This window comes from Amphiura filiformis, chromosome 10, assembly GCF_039555335.1.
Source record: "Amphiura filiformis chromosome 10, Afil_fr2py, whole genome shotgun sequence".
Classification (NCBI taxonomy): domain Eukaryota; kingdom Metazoa; phylum Echinodermata; class Ophiuroidea; order Amphilepidida; family Amphiuridae; genus Amphiura; species Amphiura filiformis.
Window position 1 is genome coordinate 14,011,282 of NC_092637.1, and position 22,965 is coordinate 14,034,246.

Sequence of the window (22,965 nt, forward strand, 5' to 3'; positions counted from 1 at the left end):
ACAACCAAAATAAATTCTTAGTCATGTGGTTTAGCTTTTAAATGCTGAATTTTGTTTGTCGTTGTGGAACACACTTGTTAGATTTGCGCACTAGCTCCATGTATGTGGTGTAAGTGTAGTATATGCCACACAGTACACACAGGTGGATTTGTAGACAAGTTTTGTTCATTTTAGAATAAGGGGAGTGATGGTGACTTATTTTTTTCCTAAAGCAAATTCCCCCTTTACTTGAAAATTATGTTACTTGAATTATATACATGTATCCTTCCCTTCTAATTTCTGCCTGTAACATTTTGTGTTCCTCACCTTACCTCCCCTTTTTCTTGAAAACACTCCCCCTTCAATATTCCATTTCCATGCCAGAAGTATTTAATCAATCACTTGAATCTGAAATGCTTCATTCATTTTCTTTCTTTCCTAGCTGACCACCTTAGGTCGTGATATGTCAGCCTTCCCTCTGGAGCCTAGACTAGCCAAAGTCATTCTAGCAGCCAATAAATATCAATGCGTGTAAGTATGCACCGGAGACTATTTATTATTAATATTTATCCAAAGAAGATATCTTACCCTTCCCAGAATCCTTTGCAACATAACACATCACCTCATTTCAACAAATGGCACTCCCATTACTTAGTACAGATGCACTTTGTTTTCATTTTGAGAATAGAATGGCTATAAACAAGTGTTGATAATCAAGAAATAAACATAATTTGCAAGATCTGGGTGTGCTCTGTTCATTTTTTTTTTTGGGGGGTACATTCCGTCACTATCAACCCATGTTGTACAAGAGCAAATCAATACAGAAAATTGAAATGGGAGAAATGCATTGTGGGAAGTGTACAATATCTTCTCTGATTAATATGCAGATTGGAAACATGCGAGTTCTTGAGTCACATTTTGCTGCTGGTGGAGTGTTTTGACATTCTTGTTTAAAAAAGTAAAAAGATTTTCTGGTTCCATCCAGTGGGTATAGTCTGTCCACATAGAAGTACAAAGTAAATAGACCTCGGAAACTGGAGGTATGAGAATAGTTATTTCAGTGCAATGCTTCTTTGGCGCTAACTGCTGCGCGATTTGTGCACCTCGCTCTTTACGCGTCTCATCGCGCTCGCGTTTGACGCAAAGCATCGACCCCCGATGCCACAGATTTGGTTTGTACTTCTAAGTGGACAGACTGTAGTGGTGTGCAAGATCAGTGTTTCTAGATGGTCTTGTACTAGAGTTACCAGTTGCTTTCTCTGATCTCACTAAACAGTTGTATACTGGAGATTGTATTTCTTGATATGTTCTTTATTTTTTCATACACAATTTCATCAATATTTTGAAAACCAGTTTGCGGCCACCATTTTGATGAGACTGGTCACATGTGGCCATTGGCAACTAGTGCAGCAAAACTTAAAGAACAGATTTTTAAAAGTGATAGATTATCAGATAAAGTGTTAAGATAAGTTTGTAATTCTTGTATTTATCTTTATCATTTACAGAGAGGAAATTTTGACAATAGTATCATTATTATCAGTGGAATCAGTGCTGCATTCACCACATACTAGGGTAAGGAATACAGAGATCCCTGTAATTTCCTGTATAGGCACCACCATTTTTTTTTATTTCACACCCTATTTTCAAGGCCTATTTCACGAGTTCCGAAGTCATATTTGGTGAATTTTTTCATTGAAAATTCATTTCTAAAAAATTCATGCTTCCTTTTTCAAAAATGCAACGTCCCCGGACGTTTAACCCTAACTCCCGTAGGGCTTTTTGGCGACTGGAAGGGAAAGAAGGGAGAAATTAAGAGAGAAATGAACAAAGAAGTTGTTGGCTCTGCATGGGATTCGAACCCGATACCCCTCGCATGCCAAGCAGTAGGCCGCTGACACCTAGCCATGGGTCTTACGCTGCCTGGGCCAGCGAATTCATGCCCAAATTCAAAATTGAGATAAAGGCAAAAATATGAAATAAAAAAACAATAAAATATATAAGAAAATAGACACCAAGTATGCTAAACCTTTGGTGTGTTCAGTATTTCATAGCCTAATGTTTGTATAAAGTAATAAATATAGTAACTCAATTTTCAAAAATGCCTCCTTTGGCCCACTTGGAGCAGATCATGTCACAAATACGGTATTTCATTTTTGAACAGAGAGAGGAAGCACATGCCGCTTGGAGGAAGTTCAGCAGTAGCGAAGGTGATCATGTCATGTTGCTAAGCGTGTATAGAGCATTCAAAGCCGTCAAGGGGAACAAGGTATGTTGAAAGAATTTTAAATTAAGATAATTCTAGTGTGTGCAAATTATCCACTTTCAAACTGTATCAACTGTGGAGCCTTATCACAACCATGGAGCTCCATTGTTGATTAATTGACTGCATCAGAAATAATTTACAGGATGGCATATATCACATCTATCGTATAATCTGGCAGAGTGGCACAGAACCAAGCGACCTAGCAACTATCGTAAAATTAGATGTAGTCTGGCTACCAGTGGGTTTGATGTTATATTTGTTTTTGATAGATTATGCTTCTCAAGACCACCAACTTCAAAAATATTTTTACTGGACCTCTGTCAGCATGGAGCATTTTGAGATATGGAGGGTCAAAGTTAATACAGGGATCAAAATTCAAACTGTTCAAATGGTGTTGAAAAGATCACCAAATTATTCCTCTTGTCATAGCGATCCAGAAAAAGTATACTTTACCTGTCTGTGACATTCCCTTCTGGAGTTATAAGTAGAAAGGTCAAAGGTCACCATTTTATGAAAAAATTGTTCTACATATTTTGATACATGTACCTCATTCGGCACCATTTCTACCAACTTATATCAATTTGAATGAAAAAAGAGAGCATCTCAGAAGTGATGAAGATTGCTCTCTTGAAACACTAATTATATCACAACAAGTTTGTGTTAATCTGTCAAGCTGAAGGAAGAAATATCACTTGTGGAAAATTGAGTCAGCTTGAAATTCCCCTGGACAAGGAACTTACTGCTAATTGTGTCGTTGTAACCCATACAAAACTCGGGGAGCTGATCCTGGTTGCGATGGTTATTTGTGGAATGTCTAGGGTGTGCGCTCTTGTAGCTGCAAAGTCCCTGATTTATTGTTAAATGGTGTATAGAATGATGTGGGGCCGTAGTGGTCAGTGACAATCTATCAAGTGTGCTGAGACTAGGCATTGTGCATGTGCGTAGGGCACTATAAATCACTGTGTTTTTTAATTTTTTTTATAGCAATGGTGTTTTGAGAACTTTGTGCATGTTCGTAATATGCGTCAAGCGGTAGAAGTAAGACAGCAACTACGAACGCTGTGTGTGAGGCAGCATATCCCACTCAAATCATGTGGACAGGATACAACATCCATCAGGTAGGTGTAAGGACCGTTAATATATCAATAAATCGACTATCCGATAATATCGATATCACCAATATCCTTTTCTGAAAAAAATTAATACATCCAAGTTGCCTTGAAGGTGGCTGGCACATTTGCAGAGGAGGCTTAAAGGCATTCCTACAATGCAATATGATTGGGAAACTTGATCAATATAACCTAATCTTAAAGGCAAAGTCCCCATTACCACACACACACAAAATGGTAATTTTAAAATTGCAGCCAACGAGCTTATAGTTGAGACTTATCAAATTAAATTGGATTTTCTTATAGAAAACATCTTAATGTCCCACTGCATTAATTTTATTCATAAGTCTCATTATGTTTTGAATGTTAAATAAAAGGATGAAAACACCAGATATTTACACACAATCCCAATTGCAAGGTCAACTGTGCCACATGTGTATAAAAGGCAGACATACCAAGGTCAGAAACCATTGGGTTATGGGAATGTCTTTATGCATCCTCTGGTGCATTTGTGAGTCCAGATGGCATGATGCATCCTGTTACATAAGTATAGATTATGACATTATAAACTTACGGATGAATGTAGAAGATATGAGGAACATTTGGAAGGAAAATTGATTTGTCGATTTTTATGGATATTGAATGACCAATATATTGATTTTTTTTAAATCTGACATCAACACTCCTTATGTAGGTGCTAAAGCTGTTCTTATACTCCATTGCTCTTTTTTTGTCAAAAAAAACATTGTTTTTGCAAAGAGCATGCATGCGATTTTCTTTCCTGTAAGTGCGATCAAATATAAATTCAGCTCAAGAGTCTGATGCAAGGTTTGTGAAGTCAGGGGGAAAATTGGGAAATTTAAAATAAATGACCCATCCCTATACCAACATTAGCCTAGAAGAAGGATCATTGATATACCGAATGGCCGAAATGAAAACCTGTGTTTATGGCACATCCCCTTGTGGTTGTTTTTACTGAGTAACCCCTGCCCCGAGTTTGAGAAAGTATATCAGACAGTTTTGAAAAACATTCAAATCATCTGCAATCCCCTTTATCATCATGGTTAACTCCCTCCCACAATAATCATTGGGGGGTTGAGAATCGAGGGATAAAGCACCTTGAAATGTAATACTTGGAATGAACAATGCGGGCCAAGTATATGAACACACTTTTTTCAAGCATTGTAGGTTGAAATGAACTATCACTCATTGACAGCTATATTGTTCTATTTATGAATTTATATAATCATGATTGTAATGATAGTATAGTAAACAGGTTTAATTTGTACTTTATAACAACACATTTAACCCTTTGAACATATGTGACCTTTTGAAAATATTTGACCTTTTCAACATATTTTACCTTTTAAACATATTTTACCTTTTAAACATATTTTACCTTTTAAACATATTTGACCTCTTTACAGAAAGTGCCTTGTTCAAGGATTGTTCATGAATTCAGCAGAGTTACAGAGAGATGGAACCTACCTCACAGTGAGTATATGATATCATCTAATTTCTATACATTAATCATATCTGTATTTCAGGCATAATTATCGCAGGGAACCATTTTTGCTCTTGTACTGAAGGATTATATTTTAATCCTACCATAATTCTTACCCTAACCGAAGCCCGATAAAGGCTTACGAGGTCTAAATGGATCAATTTAGTACTATTCCTACAGAAAAGGCGGATGACTTGTGGTCATGTTTTTTATACTGGGCACCTAAAAAGGGCGGCTCTGTTGCATTCTTACTCATCAAGATGTGTTTACATGCATGTAGCTTGTTTATTTGATATTGTGATCCTCTTTACTTCAGTAAACTAAAAACTAGTAAAACATAGAAAGTTTGCGACAAAAGAGCGCCCTCATGCTCAATTTTGATCCAAAAAGTCCATTTTTACGAAAACGCTTTGTCGAATTCTCTTTTAACTTTCAAAACTGGATTGTCTATTGTGGAGCTTATTGTACATCGTTACATGCCTCAATCATGAAAATTTGCATCTCCAGTGCCAGATAAGGGGTGTTTTAAAGAAATTTATTGTCTCGCCTGAATGTTCAGGGAGAGACTTAGTAATCACTATGGTGTGTGTGTGTCCGTGTGTGTGGGGGTGCGTGTGTGCGTGCGTGTGTGCGTTCGGAAAAAGCTTGTGAACGCGTTATCTTGAGAACCGTAAGTGCTATGATGATGAAACTTTTTAGGGGGTAGCATGACCAGAGGGTGTCGACCTGATTAGATTTTGAGCGCAAAATATGGTAATTAAGTACCTAATTTGCATAATTTATGCGTAATAAGCAAAATACCTTGTGAACAGATTATCTGGAGATCCGTATGGGGTACAGTGACGTAACTTGGTGGGGAGTAAGCGTGGCCAGATGTTCTCGACCTGATTAGATTTTCAGCGCAAAATATGCTAATTAAGTACCTAATTTGTATAATTTATGCGTATTTGATGCGTATCAAGCAAAAAAAACCTTGTGAACAGCTTATCTGGAGATCCGTATGGGGTACAGTGTCGTAACTTGGTGGGGAGCAGCGTGGCCAGATGCTCTCGACCTGATTAGATTTTCAGCGCAAAATATGCTAATTAAGTATCTAATTTGCATAATTTATGCATATTTGATGCGTATCAAGCAAAAAACCCTTGTGAACAGCTTATCTGGAGATCCGTATGGGGTACAGTGACGTAACTTGGTGAGGAGTAGCGGGGCCAGAGGTTCTCGACCTGATTAGATTTTGAGCGTAAAATATGGTAATTAAGTACCTAATTTGCATAATATATGCGTAATAAGCAAAATACCTTGTGAACAGATTATCTGGAGATCCGTATGGGGTACAGTGACGTAACTTGGTGGGGAGTTGCGTGGCCAGAGGTACTCGACCTGATTAGATTTTCATGAGGTCAAAGGTCACATACAAGGTCAAAGGTCAACTGAGGTCACCAAATCTTTTAATAATTAATTTTCAACTGTGCATCACATATCCCAATAACAGCTTGATCGGTCATGTAATTAAGGAAATATGACGACTTTAAGATAGTCGCTTTCTTTGTAAAGTATAGCAAAGTAGCACTTTCAATGAGTGATAACTCGTAAAGGAAGCATCTTTCTGTTTTGATTTATTTGATGAAATAGTTCTTTGGTATTGCCAAATTTGATTTTTCAGCGCAACATACTTTTTCCAATTTCGTGAGGTCAACGGTCACATACAAGGTCAAAGGTCAACTGAGGTCACTAAATCTTTTAACAATTAATTTTCAACTGTGCATCACATATCCCAATAACAGCTTGATCGGTCATGTAATTAAGGAAATATGACGACTTTAAGATAGTCGCTTTCCATGTAAAGTATAGCAAAGTAGCACTTTCAATGAGTGATAACTCGTAAAGGAAGCATCTTTCTGTTTTGATTTATTACTTTGATGAAATAGTTCTTTGGTTTTGCCAAATTTTGGAAGGTCATTACGGGGTCATCCGAGGTCACTCAGGGGTCATCTGAGGTCAAGTTATTACAAACTAGTATGGGCATGAAACTTGGTGGGTACAGTCATCATTTAAAGCCAAATTTTGGAAGGTCATTTTGGGGTCACCAGGGTCATCTGAGGTCAAATTAGTAAAACTGTCGTATGGACATGAAACTTGGTGGGTACAGTCAACATTTAAAGCCAAATTTTGGAAGGTCATTTCGGGTCATCTGAGGTCAAATTAGTAAAAACTGTTGGATGGACATGGAACTTGGTGGGTACAGTCAACATTTAAAGCCAAATATTTGGAGGGTAATTTCGGAGTCACCAGGGGTCATCTGAGGACAAATTAGTAAAAACTCGTATGGGCATGAAATTTTTTTTTTTTTTTTTTTTTTTTGTTGACCTGTTTTTAATTGCCTTTTGATACCTTTTCCACATTAAAACCAATACATTCGAGCATGATATAGTATACAAATATTAACTGTCTATGAGTTTGATGGTCGAAATATAATCACAGGTGTTTAAATGGGTTCCGGCATTCTTAAATGCTGGGAAGGTAACAGACTCGCTGTAGAGGAGGTGTAGCGATCCCCCTATAGCAACATTACATAAAAAGAGTCTGGCCCAATCGCCAATGAAAGAGAGATGGGCACTCCGATCACAGTTTATACAGGATCGACTCCCTCATCAACATAACACCATGTTTTGCCGTGATATACTTCACATTTTGGGATCCACCCCATTAACTAAATCGGCGAGTCTAAAGAGTCAGCACACGGCTTGGCGCAGGGCGCACTACGGCAGGCACTATGATGGTAAAGACTATCACACGGAGAGGCTGATAGTAAAAATGATAAATGGTAATCAACCAATGAACTGTCTAGAATTTATGTATGAGTGATATAATTGTTGATATGTTGACGCGATGAACATCCGTTAACCAGTAATATACTGTCTACTACTTTTTTTTTTTTTTTTTTTTTTTTTTTTTGAAGTTTTTATTCCCTGTTCTTGGAACTGGTGGAGGGAGAAAAACCATACAAAATGGGCCACCAGTTCCCAACGATCATGAATTAAAATATAATATTATAGTCAAAATTTTTAAGAACAGGTACAAAGGACAATCACAAAAGAGACAAAGACGATGGACAAAGAGAACGTTCACTCTTACAAACAAAACACAAGCACCAGTCTTGTGTCAAACAAGTGCACACATTACTTGGTTACACCCATCTTGATCCTGCCATAATCAGTTTGAAAATAATTGAAGAAAAGGACAACAATTTAAGATGCTTCAAGATCAATGGTCCATTTTTTGAAATGGAGCCGCAGTTTACCTTTACTTTCAGCAATTTTATACTCAATTTTCTGCTTCAATTTGACCATATTCAGAAAGGCATTGAAACTAAGGTTAGTCTGTTTAAATCTGCACTTATGAATGTAAAATTTAAGGCACAGAAAAAGGAAATTAATACAAAGGTCATGTTCTGAGGTATCCCTGATACCAAACATTTTATCAAATTTGGAAAATGTAAAAGAATCCCCAGTGACACTGTTGATATAAAACATAGTTCATCCCACATGGGAGACACATTCTTGCATTCACAAAATAAATGCAAAATTGTTTCGGGCAATTCATTACAAAAGTAACAATTGGGTGAATCCACCCTACCAATTCTGTGAAGAAAATTATTTGTACAAATTGCCCTATGAAAAACTTTAAAATAAAAAGAGCGTAACTGGGTTTCAATAGTACATTTAAAATTGCTACTATGCACACAGTTCCATTCAATTTCATCAAACACATCGAGACAATCAACCCATTTGTTTTCAGCTTCAACAGTGGCTTGGTTCCTAAGAGTTGAGTAGGCATGTTTTGAAACCTTCTCTGCATCTAAAAGCGAAGCAGAAATAGTATCAAAAATGTTTTCTTGAATGTTCTTAGGGTTCTGGAACCAATCCAAATAAATCCCATTCATTAAATAATTGTATTTTCTCCTGTCTTTAATGGAAATATCAAATTCTAAAACCAAATCTTCAAAGGTTTTAACTAAATTGTGACCCATATAAAGATCTGAAATGCAATGGATCCCTTTTTCATCCCAAGAAGGGTAAAAGAAAAACTTTTTGTTTTTAACCGAACATCTTTGTTCCACCAAATTGGGTCCTGGAGATGGAAATCAGACCAGTTTAATTTTTCCTTCATCTTGCATTTGTATAAATACCATAATTTGATAGTCTCAATTAGCTGACAATTTGACAGGGTATTTAAAACACAATCTGGAGCATCTGTCTTCAACAAGACAGTATAATCTGGATTTGCTCAATTTGATGAAGTTTAGGGGTGAAGTTGAGCTCAAAAAGAGCATGTGTATTAAGAGAAAAATTAACACCTAAGGTTTTAAAGGTGTTTGTCTTCCACTTCAGCCCAATATCTTCAAAGGGATGGAAATCAGAACCTTTTAAGCTGCCAATATGAATGGCCTCAGATTTTGACATATTGATTTTGCAACCTGAAAAGGAAGCAAATTTATCAAGGATGTTGAAGAGAATTTGGAAAGATTCCAAATCCCCTTGTAAGAAACAAGTGGTATCATCAGCCAGCAAATTAATCTTCTTTTCTATGTTACCCACTTTAAGACCTTTTATTTTTTCATTACTGCGAACTGCGATAGCCAAAATTTCAATGGCAAAAAGGAACAAAAAGGGTGAAATAGGACAGCCTTGAAAAATTCCACGAGACATGTCAATAGGATTGCTGAGAAAACCATTATTGATAACATAACTTTTCCGGCAATTGTAAAAAGTTTTGACCCACTGAATAAAATTATCCCCAAGATTAAACCGACTTAAAACCTGAAATAAGAAACTGTGTTCAACGCTGTCGAAAGCCTTTTCTATATCTAACAAGACAATAGACCCTGGGATATTATTCATATCGGAATATTCAATCAAATCAATAATGTTACAAATGTTACAACCAATATTCCTACCCTTCATGAAACCAGTTTGATCATCATGAATAAGATCCTGAAGAACAAGTTTGAGACGATTAGCCATGGTCTTTGCAATAAGCTTATAATCAGTCGTCAATAAGGAAATAGGACGGTAAAAAAAAAAAAAAATAGGATCACGGTCCTTTTTAGGAAGCAAAGTAACAACACCATTTCTTTGGGAAAGAGACAAAAGGCCTTGTTCAAAGGAAAAATTAAAAGATGCAATTAACATATCAGCAATATCATTAAAAAGACGATGTAAACTCCACTGGGAGGCCATCTAAACCTGGTGCTTTGTTATGGCACAAAGATTTCAAATTCAAAAGCAGTTCAGCTTTTGTAACAGGTCTATTCAAATTCTCTTTACTTTCTTCAGACAGCTGAGGAATTTCAAGCTGATCAAGAAAAGTACTTGCAGCTTGGTCTGATGCTGTAGTAGAGCGAGAAGTATAAAGATCACCATAAAAACCATGAAGGTCTTTCAAAATGTTAACAGGATCAGTTTGAATGGTACCGTTTTCCTTCATAAGATTCCGGATGACCTTTTTCTCTGAGGAGCGCTTCTCAAGATTGCAGAAATATCTGGTACTCTTTTCACCATGCTCAACCCACTTTAATCTAGATCTGACAACTAGCCCAGCAGTCTCTTGATCAATAATATTATTTAAATCACTTTCCAGAGAACTAAGTCGTTCAACCAAGACATCAAGACTAACATCATTATTGATATTAGAAAATTCAGAAATGTCCTTTCTCACTTTGTCAATTTCTTTTAGAAGATTAGACTTTACTTGATTTCGCCTTTTCTTTCTGCTGGTATATTCAATACAATGGCCTGTAATGACACATTTCAAACTGTCCCAAATGATGTTTGGGTTTGCAGGAGATTGACTATGGATATTTTTAAACTCAGTAATTTTTGATTTAATAAAATCAACAAAATCTGAGTCATGTCTCAAATAATAGCAGTTACATTTCCAATAGCCCTTTCCTCTTGCATGGACATCAGTTGAAATTTTAGCTGTAACAATCGAGTGATCAGAGCTAACACCAGAAATGATATTAGATGATTTAACATTGTTTGCCAGGTTACTGGAAGCAAGAATGTAATCAAGTCTGGAAAGCACAACAGGGTGTTTCTGGTGCCTGGTATAACTCCTGGTGTTGAGGTGTTCAGACCTCCAAATATCGACTAGATTAAATTCATCCATTAAAGCTTCAAGAGCATTTCTTGAATTAATATTAGAATGATTTGTGAGAGAACCTTGATAATCCAGGGACCTAAAGCAATGTTTAAATCACCGGCAACAAGAAAACTAGAAGAATCCATATTATCAAGTAATGAAAAAGATCAGGAAAAAATCAGGGTCATCCTTATTGGGAGCATAAACATTTACTAAAATTAAATGTAAACCATTTAACAAAACATCAAGAATTAAGTATCTACCATCAGGATCTTTAAAAACCGCATTTGTAGTCACAGAAACAGAAGACTTGATTAAAATCCCAACACCTCTACTGTTAGAAGCAAAGCTGCACAGCCATGAGTGACCGCCCCACTGGGTAGACCACCAGTTTTCATCATTCACGGAAGAGTGGGTCTCCTGTAGAAAAATAATATCATCATTACGTTTATGAAAATAACTGAAAATTTTCTTACGTTAAAATTATCTTGAAGCCCTCTGCAATTAAAAGTACTAAACTTTAAAGCCATATCTGGGGAATACAAAAAAGAAACAAGTTACAAAAGATCATTAAAGATTTAAATATCATGGCAAGATCAAGATAATAAAAACAAGACATGAAATATGAGCACAACATGAAACATGAAAACAAAACACTAAAACAGACCACCACACACACAAACAAAAACAAACACAAATACAAAATTGTCACAGAAAACCACATCATGGGGTGGAACCTCAAGTTTTATCACAGTTCCAACCGACAGGTATCACTGATCAAAAGGAGTGGCATGTGGCTACTCCACATTAAAGATGCAAAGTTTGAGGCATAAAGTTCAAAGTCAATTAAAAGTCTATTGATATAATGCCTCCATAATTCCCTCGGAAAGGAATAGGATCGATTCTTTTGAGAACAAAAAGCAAACATGCAGAAGATAGAAACATTGCAGCACGTGAAGAGATAATAAAAAGCTCAATTGGCTTGAATACATCAATGTTTGTGCCACCTAAATTCCCGCAAAAGGGAACAAACATGAGAAACAGTATTTAATAACGTCATATAAGTGTCCTTTTTCACAAAATGGTTCAAGTCCAAAGAAAATGGCCTAATAAATTTTTTTTTTAAGAGTTGGACTTGAATTTTAAACTTTTAAACTTCAATTTCATACATATTTTTTCCAAAGAAAACTGGCAAGAAGACACAAAATGTCCGCTTAAAACTGAAGCTGGATAATGAAAGTGTTTTGCCAAAATGAAGATATTTGGATGAAAGCAAATATGCAACCAAATGTCACTGAAGAAAGTTCAAGTTCTTGAATTTGAAAGTTAGACTAAAGTGCTGGTTGCTGAGACCTCAATGGGGTATTCTGACGACTGAAAGGATTCACATCTGGTGTGATCTTGAAGACTTTGACAGCGCCTGCTTTTCCCAATATTTCAGGATGGCCGGGTAGGAAAAGAAGGGTCTTTTGCCCTCCTCACGAAGCTTCTTGAAGGTAGGTAACATTTCCTTTCTCTTATTCTGGAGACACTTGCTTATGTCCTCAGCCACAAAGAGTTTGCAGTTCTTATACTTTGTTGCTTTGAAAGCTGGAATTGCTGCCTTGCGAACCATTTCTTTCTGAGAAAATTGGTTGAAATATACATGAATGGGTCTGGGCTTGATCTGACCTGGTCTAGGAGGTCCAGTCGGCGTGATTTATCGCTTTCGCTGAATATCAACTGATCCTTCTGGAATATTGGGGTCGATGAATTCTGTGATCAAATTGTTCACAAAGTCAATGCAGTTGCTTGGATTTGCTTCAGAACCTTCTGGGATATTAAAGAGCACAATGTTATTACGACGAGCACGGTTTTCTAAATCATCTATTTTGTCCCAACACTTATCTATCTCTGATTGCAACTCCTTCACTTTGGAATCACATGCTTCATTGTGAAAATCCAGGGCTTCACTAACTTCCAGCTTGATCTTCAAGTACAAAGATTTAAAACGATCCTCCAACCTTTGCTCGTATGCTGTAAACCATTGTGGTTGTTGTTCATGCACAGCGCCGCCGCCGTCTGCTTGTGACTTGGAATTAGCATGGCTGCTTAAGCTTAACTCCTGCGTTGTCGATGCAAAGTCCAGTTTTTTAGCCTGCTTTTTCTTGTTGTTCCCTTGAGCTCCTCCAGGTGTTCCTGGTCTCTTCTGCTTCCCTGAACCTTGGTTATTATTCATCTTGGAAAAGTAGCTCTCAAATCCGAGGGGGAATGGGTAAAATGAACAGAAATAGTGGAGCAACCGAGCCGCGTGACTCGCCTACTCAGTGACCATGCTGCAAAATCCTTATGGGCATGAAACTTGATGGGTACAGTCAACATTTAAAGCCAAATTTTTGGAAGGTCATTTCGAGGCCACCAGGGGTCATCTGAGGTCAAATTAGTAAAAACTGTCGTATGGGCATGAAACTTAGCACGAGGGGTACAGTCAACATTTAGAGCCAAAATTTTAGAAGGTCATTTCAGGGCCACCAGGGGTCATCTGAGGTCATATTAGTAAAAACTGTTGCATGGGCATGAAACTTGGTGGGTACAGTTACCATCGGCCAGATAATCGTGCCCAGCCGATAACCGCCAAATTCATTTACCTCTCTACCAACAGTTATCGCAAAAGCAGGCGGTCACAAAAGCAGGCGAGACTCGTGGTTCGAGAACCGCCTTGTATAAATATTGACAGATTTTTGACCACCCTGTATCTACATAATTGAAGTACTTGACCGCTAAAAGTTCCATATGGCTAGGTGGGCAATTAAGTTAACTATATTAAACATGTGTCAAAACGTTACATTATTAATGTACGTCGAGGGGTGATACCCCTAACTGAATTAATATTTTCATTCTTATTTTGCTTGTTACACCCTGTATATTATATGGGTCACCCTGTATAATTACTCCCATTGTATGGTTTCTGAAATCGTCTGAGTATATGCTCTCAGAATATATACTTTTATTGGGTATTAATGTAAACTTTTGAAGTTATAGTACCAAACCTGTAAAAGCATGTGGTGCCCAACATAAAAAACATGACCTTGTAGCAAATCTACAAGATATTTGGTATTATGTAACAATACTGGCTTGTTATTTCGTCCACTACTTTTAACCATAAATCATATACTATTGTTTTTATGTTAATGTCAAGTATTTAATATCACTAATACACATTTGTTTTGAAAGACAGAGGTACAAACTTGTATTTATCATAAGTAAAAGTCATCAAAGTCGTGCTTGAGTGGAGATACATAATTGTCCGCCCCTCGTATTTGTACAGTTACAACCAAAATTCTTATCATTTGTTCTCTAAACAAACTCTGAGGAACAATTATAAAATTGAGGACACGATGGCTCAGTGGGTACGGCCTTGGACTCATAATCTGAGAGCTTGCTCGTCGTGTGTGGGTTCCAAGTCCCCGCCCCATCCCACCACCGTGTGGCGCCCTTGGGCAAGGCGCTTTGCCTGATTTGCCTCGCCCCACCCAGGTGCAATGGGAAGCTATTAGGGGTAGTCACAGTTGTTGTACTGATGAATTCTGCACCATTTGTAATTTGCAAATGTGGTTCTGACATATTCTAATGACGGCGGAATAAATGTAAAGCACTTTGAGGCTGTTTACGGCATAAAGCACTATTAAAATATCTACATTTATTTTATTTAAAATTATTGTCGTTGAAATACCTTGATCATGTTCTGATCAGCGTCTGCCACATACAGGCGTTGACCATCCTCAGTAACATCGATACCCACAGGTTTATCAAAACCAACAGCGACACATCCTAGACACACATCCCCAGCCGCTGTATACCGATATACCGATTTAGGGCTACCCCAGTTAATGATAAAGATCTCACCCTGCTGACTACAGCAAACATTGATTGGGAACCATGAGGCGACGTCCGGAGGCTGCTGAAGCACCCGAATATTTTGACCCTTGTAGTCCATCAGTTGGACAGATGTGTTATCCATGGTCGCCACTATATCTTCTTGCGATGTGACAGCAAGACCCAAGGGTCTGATTTGGGTGGTGAACTTTGACATGAGATGCCCATCGGCATGATGGATGGAAATGGTTTTGCCCGTTTGTAGCAGCACGATAATTCTACCGTGCGAGTCGGTTGCAAGCGTGACAGGTCGAGAACGGGTGTTGGTGATATCGTAGGTGGTGGTAGAACTCAACCTGTTGCCTTGGCTGTCGTAAAATAAAATCTCATGCTTGCCTGTGAGGAGGTATCGGTTGTCGGGTGTGATGACGATATCATCCAAGTTTGTATCAAAACTACCCTTGAATGTATACTTGTAATCCGCTTTTTTTGAAAATATCTTGGCAGACCTGTGAATGCCATTTGTTACAGCAATGTCGCCATTGGGATGGAGAGCAATCTCCCATGGATTAGGTAATTCATCTTGGGTGTTGAATTCTGCAACCTGTTTCCATCTTTCATGTCTTCTTACTCTTACCATACTAGTATAGTCTGGTTGAGTAAAGGATTCTACACCAATGTACCCTAGCGCATCATTTGTAAGCGTAGGCTCGTTGGTTGTTTTGCAAACTTCTTCTAAGCTTGCGGATAATGTTGAGAAGATGGAGCTTATATGATGATCTGACCCCACCTGTGTAACCTTTGTAGCCAGATCACAAGCGTTCTCAATCTTGGATAACTTTGTCTGAACATCATCTTTAATCTGATGTAGCGCCCTCATTCTTTCTACTTCTATGGCATCTACGTCAGTCACACACATTTTGAAGGTTGCATCAAGTTGTTTTTGGTATTCGATCTTAATTTGTTGCAGTTTCTTCTTGACCTCTGTAGATGTTGCAGCGAGAGTCATTTCCACTTTGTCAATTTTCTTGATCTCATCGTTACATTTTATCCTTGAGTATTCCACTTGTTTTGTAAGATCCGTCAACTTTTGGATGTGATCCTTAGTGGCTGCTTTTATACCGATATACTGATGTTGGCGATGATCTAACACGATACAATCCCGACAGATGGGGGTCTGGCAAGTTTCACAGTAGAACCGCTTTGTTTCGCCATCATGATCTTTGCATGTGTAGTTGCTGGCTGAAGAAAGTGCAATTTCACCAGAGCTTAGATCTTCAACACTGATGACTCTGTGGTCCTTCATGATTTTCAGGGAGTCATGCGATGCATGGCACTTATGACAGAAGAACTCCTTGCAGTCTAGGCAGCGGACTGCTGCTTTCTTGTCTGCTAGGTTACAGTTGCTGCATGGGATGTCTTGGGTTTGTCCTTGTGTGACCTGCTGGAAGATTATAGAAAATAACAAGATATGTGAAAATATTGGGCTATTCCAGTTGAAATCCATACATCCACACAGGGAGTGTAGATTGCAAATGGAGTCACTCATTCAGGTAACCCCATTTGAAGTTCACACTCCTTGTGTGGGAGCTTAAAGCCATATTGTAACGTTTCCATTAAAATAGATTAGTATTTCTTTTCCATAAAATGTTAGCTTTTCCTGTCAGATATGTCCCCTTTTTAATTTTGAGCCGAACAAATGAGGTAAAGCCAAGAAAATTGGAATTTACAACCAGCGCAGATGTCGCCAATGCATGTCACTCCATCAGTTATGCTATGGTACTGTCCTTTGATGTGTGTATTAACGTCCCACATGCCATGTACGTACTGTGTTATGATCATCGCGTTCATGTTTGACTAATAAATATTCCAGCGTAATAATTAAACGACAAGACAAAACTACAGCACCCAAAGTCTCGATTTTTTGCAGGGTATGTTAGTTTAATAAAGTACATTACAATCGTGTAAAAAACACAATTTTGAAAAATATTGATGGTGTCGTCCTCAGCAAATGTTACAGTATGGCTTCATGCCTACAACTGGAATAGCCTGTAGTGGCCAGGATTTAACCCCCTCTCCTGCATCTGATTCTCTTCCCACCCACCTGGCAATGCCACCATGATCATCTGTTTGTTCCTTCCCCCTTAGATTTGCCTTGACAATAGATGGTTAAATAATGTATTTTTGGGCACTTTTATGTTCACTTAATTTACTCCAGAAAGCTCATGCTTTAAAAAAAACATCAAAACTGTTAAACTATGAGTTTTTACTGTTTCTTGTTTCCCAATCACCCAGTCCCTCATATGGGACTGTTTCCTTCCTGTTCCTAAAGTGCTGTATCCATCAATTATTCAGTCCTAGATAAACCACAAAATCCTAATTCTAGGGTTTTGTCAATAAAAAACAAGCCAAGTTCAATATTACCTTGTTGTGTTTAGCAGATTGGGATATTCCAGTTGAAATCCATACACCCCCTGTGTAAACATGACCTTAATTTCCCACACAGGGGGTGTAAATTTCAAATGGAGTTACCTGAATGGGTGATTCTATTTGAAATGTACACCCTTTGTGTTTTGGCGATTAAGGTCCTGTCTTCCACAGGGGGTGTATGGATTATAACTGGAATAGTCCAGTGCTATGTCCCATCAGTTATGTAGAGATAACCCTATTCTGAAACTCCTATTTAAAAAAAAAGTATTATTTAAAGCCTTAATGTACGATTTCCGTCAAATTTTGATTTTGTTATTCTGTATTCAAAATGTTGTAATAACATTAGTAATAACTGACGGGAAGGGTTGCTGTCCATTTTAGGTTGAAATAACAAGGTAAAGTGGAAGAAACCCCACTGGTTATTTTGGCCATTTGACATGCAGTTCTATGGGAGGATATTTTATCATGATTTTTAAATTATGATAATATGTCGAACTTTGCTCTGTTGACCTACAAAGACAACAAATTTGACCGATTCCATTTAGGTGCAAGTTGGGACATGTGTAAACATTACAAATATGCACAAAAATCAGGTTTGAAAAAAATTACCTAATTTCATATTATAAGATTGTACAGGCTTTAAGGAATTAATCAAAACTCTGAGCATTAATATTGACTGCTATGAGGGGCATGGTTAAAATTATAGGCCCAAGGTGATTTCAAAACTATGCTATGACCCGAGACGCACATAAACTGCTCAAATAAAGAAAGTCCGCAGTCATGTAACTCGTCCTACTTCAAAACCTGATCTTGTTATGGCAATTTGATTGATACGGTCGTCTGCGGGATCTTGTTAGCTCTAATTTGATACCAAATTTTCTACCAAACACTCAACAGTAACAAGGATTGATACCAGTTTATGGCATTTGGTGCATTTTCAAAAATTGCAAATCAAAACGATACACGCGGGTCGAAATTGCTTAGCGTGGCAATGTGGTCAAGCTTGTTTGCCCACTTTATTCAATTGTTAATTTAAAACGCATGGATTGTTACAGTGCTTTACTGATGAATACTAGGGCACGATGCGATCGATATGACCTAGCGGTTGTTTCGGGCTATGTTAATGATCGTACTCTGCCATTCACCTACAGATCCGCGTGCTCCGTTTTTAATTTGCAACTTTTGAAAATGCACCATATTTCATATACAGGGATCAATCTCTGTGAATTTAGAGTTTTGGGTAGCAAATTTGGTATCAAATTGGAGCTAACAAAATTCTGCACACGCCTTTATCAATCAAATTGTCATAACAAGATCAGGTTTCGATGTAGAACGGGTTACATGACTGCGGACTTTCTTTATTTGAGCAGTTTAGCATGGTTTTGAGATCACCGTGGGCCTATAATGTTAACCATGACCCGAATAAAGCAGTCAATATTTGTTTTATATACCTCATTAATATAGATTTTTGTCATCTGATTGGTTAAAAGGCCTATTTTATTGTTCATAGGCCATGGTAAAATTTACAAAGAAAGTTTTTCATTATGAACCGATCGCATCACCACAACTAGCAGGCAGCGCATTGGCGCTGCGTGCGTAATGTGAACATGCCATCGCACGCGTAGAGTTTGATCGGGACGCACACCGATGATGTGAAAATGACTATGCCCGGGGAATAATCTTTTTAAAAGACTATTGCCCAGGGAATAGTTCAGATTTTACGTAATTCTTAAAAAGGAGGGCATAGCTAATTCAATGACTGCACTTTTAACCAATCAGATGACAGGAATCTATATATGAGGTACAGCCTATAATATTAAATATTTACCTTGATGTGTTGTGTAATAAACCCCTGTATTCCATCCTTTGGTACAACCGTTGGTTTCTTGCAGTTTGGACACAGTATCAGTGACCTGCCCTTACAGTATCCATGCAAACATTCCTGGCAGAAAGAATGATTGCATGGCAGCTCTTTAGGTGACTTCAATGGATCTAAACAGATCCCACACTCCATAATGTCCTTTTCAATACCATCAGCCATTTTAGATATGAACTAGTCGGGTTGGCACAGGATATGGGGTACTATAGAAGTGAAATATTTTGTTCTTCATCAATTTTCACACTTACAGTGCTTTTGTAGGCTTTTGTAATATTACAAATATGGGATACTTTATAAAATATATAAGTATTTATGGAAAAACTTGCATTTTATGTGAAATCAAATTAAGTGAAATTAAACACAAGGAAAAATATTTGAATTTTTTACAAATGTGAAAAATCAATCACATGAAATTTTCCTTTTTTACAACAGAGGTTAAGGCATACTCCACTTTAAGCACTACTGTAAAAATATAGAAACACTCCACCTTATAATGTATTTGTATGTAGAAAAGCATTTGCTGATATCCGATCAAAGTTGATATCATGCCCAAGCGTCAAATTGCAACCAGATGACTAAAAACTTTCTAAACTAACTTCCTGTGGAGTGCACCCTTAAGGTATTGAGGAAATGATTCTACTTTCAAGGATTGTTTTACTTTTAGATACTGGAAAAGTGTAAATTTTGATGCAATTAATTGTTCACGTTTGCCAATTTCAAACTACTTCACTTGGTTTTTAAATTCACAATTCTAAGCTTCCTTAGGGAACAACCCAAAAGTTTGATTAAGCCCTATAAACGAATGTCCTTTCGTTAGGGAGCGAGGGGTCAAGAAGTCCGATTACGTTTGTAAAGAAGTAGTTAAAACATCGGTCAGTTGATCTTTTTTTAAGGATTTAATATATAATTGTAAAATTTTAGTATTTTCTGAAGTACGATATTGACATTTTACAGTGGTTGCTTCAAAATGATTTCAAATAAATATAGAAGGCAGTACTGCAACCTGCAACTTGTAAGTTCATTTTAAAGCAGCTGTACGGCACTTTGATTATTTTTTATTTGAAAATCCAGCAAGTCCTAGTTTTTATGAAGAAAAATATTTCAAAATAAAATAGAATTATTGTTTCTTAAACGTGATCAATATCCTAGCAACGTCGCACCCATCCACAACTCTATCGACCATAGCGACGGCCCTGTGCCCAATGAATACAGGTTGGAATTTTCGATATTTGACACTTACGTTAGAGGGGAGGGGGGTTTATAGGGTTTCATTGAACTTTGGGTTGTTCCCTTACATTAACCTATATGCAACTGTTGTTATTTTTGCTGTAGGTGCTTGAAATGTGAAAAAGCGTGAAAATAAATGTAACACAAAAATGTCCACTTTGACAGCAAGTGGCTCTGCATGGCCATGGTTTCAACCTTACTCATAATGTCTCTCTTTCTGCTTTTGTTTTCAGTTGGATAGGAAGCAAACAGTAACCATTCACCCCTCATCATGTCTATTCAACTGCAAACCAGCTTACCTACTATATAATGAACTAGTCCAGACCACAAAGTGTTACATGAGGTAAGACAATGTATGCAGTGGCACACCATTTGGGGGGGTAGCAATTTTCACAAAATTAGCAACAAATTGATGTGATGCAACACAGCATATAAAGGCAGGAAACCAGTTACCAGGGCCAATATCAGCTGGTATAAGATGTGATCACACAATAACTAAATTACATGTTCAGCATATCTTCTTTTGCTAAAGCCTATTTTAAGACCAAAAGAAAGGCAGTCAAGTTATCAGTCGATAAGGCGTTCGACTAAGGTGCGAGAGGTTGCAGGTTTGAACCCTGGTGGTGGTTTAGTAAGCTCTTGTGGGAAAATTGAGTTAGATTGAAATTCCCCTGGACAAGGAACGTACTACTAAAAAATAAACTCACCTTGATTTGTTGGAAAATGAATCAAATTGTTTCAAAATTGCAAATATTCTCATGTTTCATGTTTATTTGGCCCTGTAAAGTCATTTAGTAGGAGCAGGTCACAATTTCCCCCCATGGCAATTTTGCCAAATCAGTCCACCAGAACAGAGTCTTGTTTGTGGTGCCGGAGTCTATGCTTCATTTCATCTCAAGTTTGTTAGTTTTTCAAGCATGACTGATGCCACAAACCGCCATTGATCATGATTAGGTTAGAGGGTGTCCAGTGAAATAAGCAACTGCGGTGAAGCAAAGTATAGACGAATCTCATTTCACGCATTCCTAAACCTTACTGGCAGCCATAACTGGGTCCCCGTTGGGTACAATGCACCCAAAATGTGAAATGATTCGGCCTTGGCGGGAATTTTAAACTGCATTCCATCACCCGTTTTACACCTGAAGAAAAAAACAAACATAGATAAAAGAATGATGAAAGTTTACAACACAATAGAATTCCCTTCGGCAAAACACACAGCTTCTACATGGTTTATTGCCTTTTATGTGCGGTACAAAGAAAATAAAGTCATACACCATATCAAACGCTACTTCAAATGGATGTCTAGTACTTGCGAACAAAAGGACTATGTATGTATAGATTTGACAGGATTACCTGCATAATTATCTCTATTGTATATATTATTCTATTAACCCTCCTCGCATCTTCTCTAGGCGTTAGGCGGCTTTTATTCACACAATTGGGCGGTCAAAACACCAGCTTTGTGCAGCGGGGACCCAGTAATGGCCGACCAAATCTATAGAGTCCTATCTAGAGTTCAAGCCTATTCGCCAGCGAAGTGTTACGTGTAATCCGATTATCACCATGTCAACTGGATCACGCTTTTGAGTTCTACACCACGATCGAAATGATCGTAACACAAAGTCAATGGCATTATACTATCAATTTCAAAAGGTGCATGATCCAGTTACCTGGGAGTTACGTAATCACTTCGCTGGCGAATTGGTATGCATGACTCCACAAGAACCATATTTTTCACATTTTAGTCATTTGTAGAAAAACTGTAGTGTTCTTCGTAATATGAATACTTTGATCTGATAGGAAATTTGTCAAGAAAGCCAATAATCTATTTATATTTCTTGCAGTTCTTGAGTTAAAAATAGATCAAAATTAAAGTTTTGGGTGTTTCCCCCTCACAAGAAAAATCATGCACATATGGAGTGAAAATAAGACCTCTATATATCAAACCTTGCGATCTCCTTTATAGAACCCATGCCATTCCTCTTGTATCTCAGCTTTATTTGTCTCAATATTTAAGTGCAAGAATCACTAGATCATGCACACTCGACCCACCTTTTAAAATCTTCTGAAGTTGATTACACAAAATTCATATTTGTCTGTTACTTTTATTTCAGAAATGTTTGCTTGATTGACCCAGAGTGGCTTTATGAGGTAGCACCAGAATATTTCAGACAGAGAGTGGCCAGAAAGAAATGATCAGCAAGTGCCAAGGACACATTTATTTTAGTGATGACCCATAGTGGTTCTATGAGGTAGTGCCAGAACACAAAGTGACAAGGAAATATTTATTTGGATGACGACCCATAGTGGCTCTATGAGGTAGCGTTGGAACACTTCAGACAGAGAGTGGCCAGAAAAATGACCAGCATAGCAAGGGACAAGAAAATATTTATTTGGGTAACCCATAGTGGCTTTATGAGGTATCGCCAGAATATTTCAGACTGAGAGTGGCCAAAAGACTATAATGAAAGACAGAGATAAAAAGACTAAATCATGTCTGCATGACGTCAGGGCAAAGGCGTGCCGTGATTGGTTGCCGTCCTGCACAGTACTGCATTTTCATAATTTCAGATGT

At 37.6% G+C, this 22,965-nt stretch overlaps 2 protein-coding genes across 3 annotated transcripts in view; one reads left to right on the top strand and one right to left on the bottom strand.

Moving 5' to 3' along the window:
* Positions 1 to 22,756, top strand: part of LOC140162534 (ATP-dependent RNA helicase DHX33-like) — a 49,067-nt gene extending 26,311 nt beyond the window's left edge. For both annotated transcript variants that reach the window (XM_072185783.1, XM_072185784.1), the window contains exons 16-22: positions 422 to 510; positions 1,485 to 1,551; positions 2,141 to 2,245; positions 3,227 to 3,360; positions 4,779 to 4,845; positions 20,624 to 20,733; positions 22,505 to 22,756. In XM_072185783.1, the coding sequence (XP_072041884.1) occupies positions 422 to 510; positions 1,485 to 1,551; positions 2,141 to 2,245; positions 3,227 to 3,360; positions 4,779 to 4,845; positions 20,624 to 20,733; positions 22,505 to 22,586 (654 nt within the window). In that variant the 3' untranslated portion in view covers positions 22,587 to 22,756. The remainder of the gene's footprint in view (positions 1 to 421; positions 511 to 1,484; positions 1,552 to 2,140; positions 2,246 to 3,226; positions 3,361 to 4,778; positions 4,846 to 20,623; positions 20,734 to 22,504) is intronic.
* On the bottom strand, positions 13,717 to 19,311 carry LOC140162533 (uncharacterized). Its single transcript, XM_072185782.1, has 2 exons — positions 19,113 to 19,311; positions 13,717 to 16,298 (listed from the first exon to the last, which is right to left on the bottom strand). Exons 1-2 carry the CDS (start codon positions 19,296 to 19,298, stop codon positions 14,694 to 14,696), a joined length of 1,791 nt encoding a protein of 596 aa, XP_072041883.1. The 5' UTR covers positions 19,299 to 19,311; the 3' UTR covers positions 13,717 to 14,693.
* Positions 22,757 to 22,965: the final 209 nt, after the last annotated feature.

Bases quoted from the DNA above. Each gene is read 5' to 3' on its own strand.
- LOC140162533 (XM_072185782.1), bottom strand. From the start codon at position 19,298: ATGGAGTGTGGGATCTGTTTAGATCCATTGAAGTCACCTAAAGAGCTG. The intron at 16,299-19,112 runs GTAAATATTTAA...ATAATCTTCCAG, and splicing joins TTATTACACAACACATCAAG to CAGGTCACACAAGGACAAAC.